General features: G+C 36.7%; 1 protein-coding gene and 1 long non-coding RNA gene across 2 annotated transcripts in view; both read left to right on the top strand.

Annotated features, from left to right (window-relative positions):
• Positions 1 to 69: 69 nt before the first annotated feature.
• On the top strand, positions 70 to 502 carry LOC107835218 (uncharacterized). The gene is made up of 2 exons (XR_001661045.1): positions 70 to 221; positions 310 to 502. It is a non-coding gene; the product is annotated as an uncharacterized LOC107835218 (long non-coding RNA).
• Positions 503 to 4,929: 4,427 nt separating this feature from the next.
• LOC103132732 (mast cell protease 2-like) overlaps positions 4,930 to 5,075 on the top strand; it is a 1,219-nt gene continuing 1,073 nt past the window's right edge. The window contains exon 1 of the mRNA XM_016667559.1: positions 4,930 to 4,969. Coding sequence (XP_016523045.1) covers positions 4,930 to 4,969 — 40 coding nt within the window. The remainder of the gene's footprint in view (positions 4,970 to 5,075) is intronic.

Consider the following 5,075-nt stretch of genomic DNA (forward strand, 5'->3'; position numbering starts at 1 on the left):
AGATGTGAGAGAAATATTGAAGTTATGAGAATAAAATCTTTGTTTCTGTCTCTTCAGAGAAGATCAACTATAGAACATGTTTATATTTCTCCACAGTGCCCATTCATAACATTGCAGGACATCTTAAGTGTGTCAACATGCAAGTTGTTGGTGGTTCCTATTTCCTTGGAACATTTGGGCATATGGTCCGTGTTGAAGAACCAAACAAGGATATATGTCTTGTAAGTTTGTTTCTTTAATAACTCTCTGCAACAATTAGAGTTTTCTGTTTTACAACATAGATAAATATATTGATATATTTTTCTACAGGCTGACACTGGTGGAGCAGCGATGTACAACGGCATGATTTATGGTGTGATTTGTTTTAGTAGTAGAGACTACACATATCAGAGTCCAACATCAATCCTCGATGTGTGTGAATACAAGGACTGGATTAGAAGAAAAATTTTCCGAGGACCAAGAACTATCAAGAAATAAAATTATCATCAAATTTCCTCTAACATGTAATTTTATAATTGTATCTTCAATAGTTTGATCCACATGTTTGTAGAATTAGAATAAATTAATTGTTTCATTTTTTTTCTCACCTGATCTTCACCTCCCTAATGGAGTTTTCTCTTCACCTCAGAAATGAAAAAATAAATCAAATGCATGAAAAAGAAACATTTCCTGGCTGATTGTCATTACATTCATGGATCAGTTGATATTTTCCCTGAACTGAGTCTAAAAATGTGGTAATCCACAGAGTGCAGGGCAAACTCCTACAGCGGACGCCACCATCGTTATGAGAGAATTAGATTAAATGATGCGTTTGGGATTATTTAATTTTAGGTCGACCATAGATTTGTCACATTTAGAGAACTGTATGGTAGGCCCTGCTGCTTGGACGAAGGTGAAGTTGGGTAAAGGGGAATTCCACCTAATTTTTTCTACCGTCAGCATCTTTAAAAGGATATGGCCAATTTTACTAAGGGAAAACCACAGCTGCTGGTATCTTACCATATTTTAGGAAGTATGGTAAACTACCGTCAGCTGTAGTTGACAGGCATTTACCATATTTTAGAAAATACAGTAGAATACTGGGAGTTTTGGTCAACAGCAGTGGCGGAGCTACGAGGGGGGGCAGCGGGCAGTCTAGACTTTCAGATATAAAGAAACGATCCGTAACTCTCACTGCAACGCAGCTCAAAGCCTCAGCACCACCTGCTCACTGTTCACTCTCTGCTTCACCTTAATGTTACTACCAGGCGGTTCGCAGTGCTGATGGTGGATCTGAGCTGGAGGTTCAAGGCTATAAGTAGAAGTTACTGCAGAACCTCAACTGATTAAGGAAGATCCAGCTCATAGCATTTGAAGTTCACAAAATATCACATAAACATCAGTGAAAATACTGTAGCAATAATTTGAACTGCAACATAAAGCCAAACATCCCACAATTAATCATTTCAAGATGTCCCAAAAGCATCGGCAGACTGGCATAGGGGGGATTCCAGGTACATTCAGGGCCGGTCCAAGCTAATATGGGGCCTTAGACAGAATCATGATTTAGGCTCCCCAGCCCATCCTACCAAGAACATCAGCATCACAAACTGTGTTTAAATATAGATTTAGTGAAGTCTGTCATAGGGAGATTAATTGGCTGAGTTTAAAATCAATCACTGATTATTGCTTATTTGCTCTCATGTATTTGTGAACAAACCCAGCTCAAACACAAAGATTACACCACATTGTAGCCATGGTAACACAATGAAACTGTCAAGATGATTTTTTTCACTTTTACAAACTAAACTTCATAATTAAATCCTAAATGTACTATTTATTTTTTTCTCTGCTGAATGGATTCAATAACATTTAATGACATTGTCATTCTCAATAGACGACTGGTACAGTTTTACATCTATAATATGTATTAAAATTCAACATTTGATACCCTTGAATGTCTGGAGGGCCCCTGTATGGCCACTACCATCAGCTAATGTCTTTCTTTGTCTTGACTTCTCAGTTTTACAATTCTAGATTTCAGAGGTGCCAACATAGAAAAATGATGTAGAGTTAATCCCTCTGAGCCTTTTTGATCTTTAAAGCAGCCTGCAGCCAAGTTGCTATAAAACAGTCAGATATTATCAGGGTTTATTTAGTAAAATAGCAGCAAATTAGCTTATTTCATAACTTCATAACCAGTATCCTTCTCTCCTCTGGTCTGTTTAACTGCTACAGTCTCAGATCAGATCAACCCTCCAGGACTGTCAGCAGCAGAAACAGCAACATTGAGTCTATCAGGGAAACATAGACTACATTTGCTTTGCTTTGTCCCCACATGATGAGTGATACAGTATGATCCAATTATATATCAGATTCTTGATTATTATGGGTTGTTGTTATGTTGTTGTACGATGTTTTAAGATCTTGTTCTTTTCCTTTTTAACTTTGAGCCCCTGCCCTCCAAAGGTCTCTGCATGGCCCTGTGTGAACGTACAGCTGTGTGCATGTGAGCAGATAAAAGACAAATAGTCCTTTTGTCCATAACAGAGTGTTCCTCATGATTTTCTTGTAACATTTTTAGTCAATACAATCACAAGATTCATAGTTTCTTTTACGAAGGACATTTTAGTTACTTTAGTCTTTTTGCTTTTCACATTGTGGCATCAGGGCTTTTTCCCCCCATTTTTTGTAGTTCTGTTTGTCCTTAACTTGAACTTTGTTAGCACATTAGCTCCACTTTACACCAAACTAACTTTTAGCCACATAAAAGAGATGTTTGTATTTTTATTAGCAGATGAATATGTAATGGCATCTCTAATTAGTCAAATCTCAGACTGTTACTCGTCGGTTCGTCGCCACTGCTCCTCATCCCTTCTCCCTGGTTTCCTCTTGGTCTCTTCATGTCTCTGATTTGAGTTTATTTTTGTTCCCTGGACTTTGTTTTTATTTAAGTTTTATTTTGAATTAAATCTACAACAGAACTTTTACGTCTCCTGCCTGCTGCATTTGGGTCCACACTTCAACCACACACATTATGACAGATGGTGGTAATGCATTGGATTTTAAAGTCACTCTGTCCATCATGGTCAGTTTCGAATGAATATATGTAATGTAAACATTTAAATATAAAGAAAAATAGCTTTTTATGAACCACAAAAAAATAATAATTTTTGTTAGAAAATAAAATGGGAATAATGGATTTTTTCCTTAAATCTTCAAGCTAATAACTAAAATATAAAAATGTTTTTATAGCCACAATATTTGCTGTAAATGGTGCATATTGTGTATCTATAGTCAGAGTAATGATGTCAGTAAATACCTGTCAAAATATTGCCACTGATGCATGATGTCCACTTGAGTGGATAGATGATGATTTGTAATTTCTCCAAATACAAGGTTGTTATTTGGAAACTACATAAGTAGTTTTAGTCTTTGCTTCATGTCATAATATATTTTTTACCTGCAAGAGTTTCTACAGCAGAAGGAGGGACTGGATATTCCTGAGTGGGTCGGCATGCTTTTTCATCTGACGGCCATTTTAGATTTAGCTGAATTTTCTTGCACTTGCAGTGGATGTCCAGTAGTAAGCAGTGTATTGTATGTTGTACTAGTGTCCATTTGAGTGGTTTGTGTCCATTTACAAAATAAAAACCCATATAAACACATGAAAATGGCTTTTGTATAGCTGTCCACTGCCCGCTATGCATGAAATGGGTTTTTTTATATAATGCATGGTTGAGATACTAACAGGGCGGTATTTCTCAGTCATGGAATATATTTGGAGATAAGCACCAAGACCCCTCTTTACTCCACTGGAGACAAAGATTTAAGAAAATTAATGGATGGCAATATTTGCTTTTGTTGGCTCTAGTGGTCTTTTATTTGAAGGAGGGTAATGAGAGAGGGGGAACACATGCAGTAAAGGTTGCCAGCCCGGGAGTCGATCCTGCGACCACCAGCACAAGAATTAAAGCCTCAATATATGGGTTGGTCTCTGCCCCTGCGAAACCACAGCATCCCCACTTTTGTTTAATATTTCAAATGTGGCATGGTTTGAGCCTTTTGCTAACAAAATGTGTTACTTTGACAAAAGAATCATGGGTGGAATTATAAAGAAAAGAATCATGGGTGATGAAAGAGGTCTATGTCTTTCATAAATATAATCACATCAGTTAAAATTTTACCATATTTTTCATTGAGATGTGTTTTAAAAATAAGAATTGTTTTTACTTAACTAGGTTAATTTCTGTGAGTTTGAATTTTTTGTTATAATTTTGCATTTACAACAAATGCAAATGCTGTTCACAATGTTCTTTTTCAAAATAAAAGAAGCAAACCCTTTTCTGTTTGTAGAGGGTTATTTTCACAGCTCGACAATAAACAAAATGATCCTACTTCCGTGAGCAAAGGCAGATGTGAATTCTTCTAGATTTTTCTTTAAAAAAATTATCAACCTGAAAATAAGGACGAGTCACTCTTTCTTCAGAAAATCTGTTTTATTTCATCAAGTTTACAATCAAGTTTTTCTTTGAGCAAATCTCTCTGCAAGCTTGTGCACTACAACAACAGAACATTTACCAATTATTTTTAGTCTATTTTCTAGTTCAAACCTCAGTTCACTTCAGATAAAGCAAAACTAACTTACAAGTAATTTTGTAATCTTGTTTTGAGTCAATTTTTTAATGTTAATGAAAAAGTTCTTGTTTCTTTGGCTGATTAAGTTATAAGAGGGAAATGTTTAGTTATTAATGAAATAATCTGTCATGGAACAATAACTTTTTTCAAGTTTCTTTAGAACAGTGAGTTATTAAAGTTCCTCTGTATGCAGATGACAGCGCAGATCAGTGTCTGTCCTGTGATTGGTGGTTCTCTTTCCAGCAGGAAGTTGTGAACAGAGTTTAAAAGCTGCTGCAGGACTGCAGACATTGACAGAGAGCTGGACCAGCAATGGCTCTGCTGAAGGTTCTGCTGTTGCTGCTGGGGCTGGGTGAGTTGGAAACACTGGGGACACTGGAGACACGTCCACTGGTTCCAGGGAGGCTGCTGCTCTCTGTGACTCTCAAACTTCCCTCTGATTCTGTTTCAGACTGAAA

This window comes from Poecilia formosa, unplaced genomic scaffold (assembly GCF_000485575.1).
Source record: "Poecilia formosa unplaced genomic scaffold, Poecilia_formosa-5.1.2 Scaffold1256, whole genome shotgun sequence".
In the NCBI taxonomy this organism is placed as follows: domain Eukaryota; kingdom Metazoa; phylum Chordata; class Actinopteri; order Cyprinodontiformes; family Poeciliidae; genus Poecilia; species Poecilia formosa.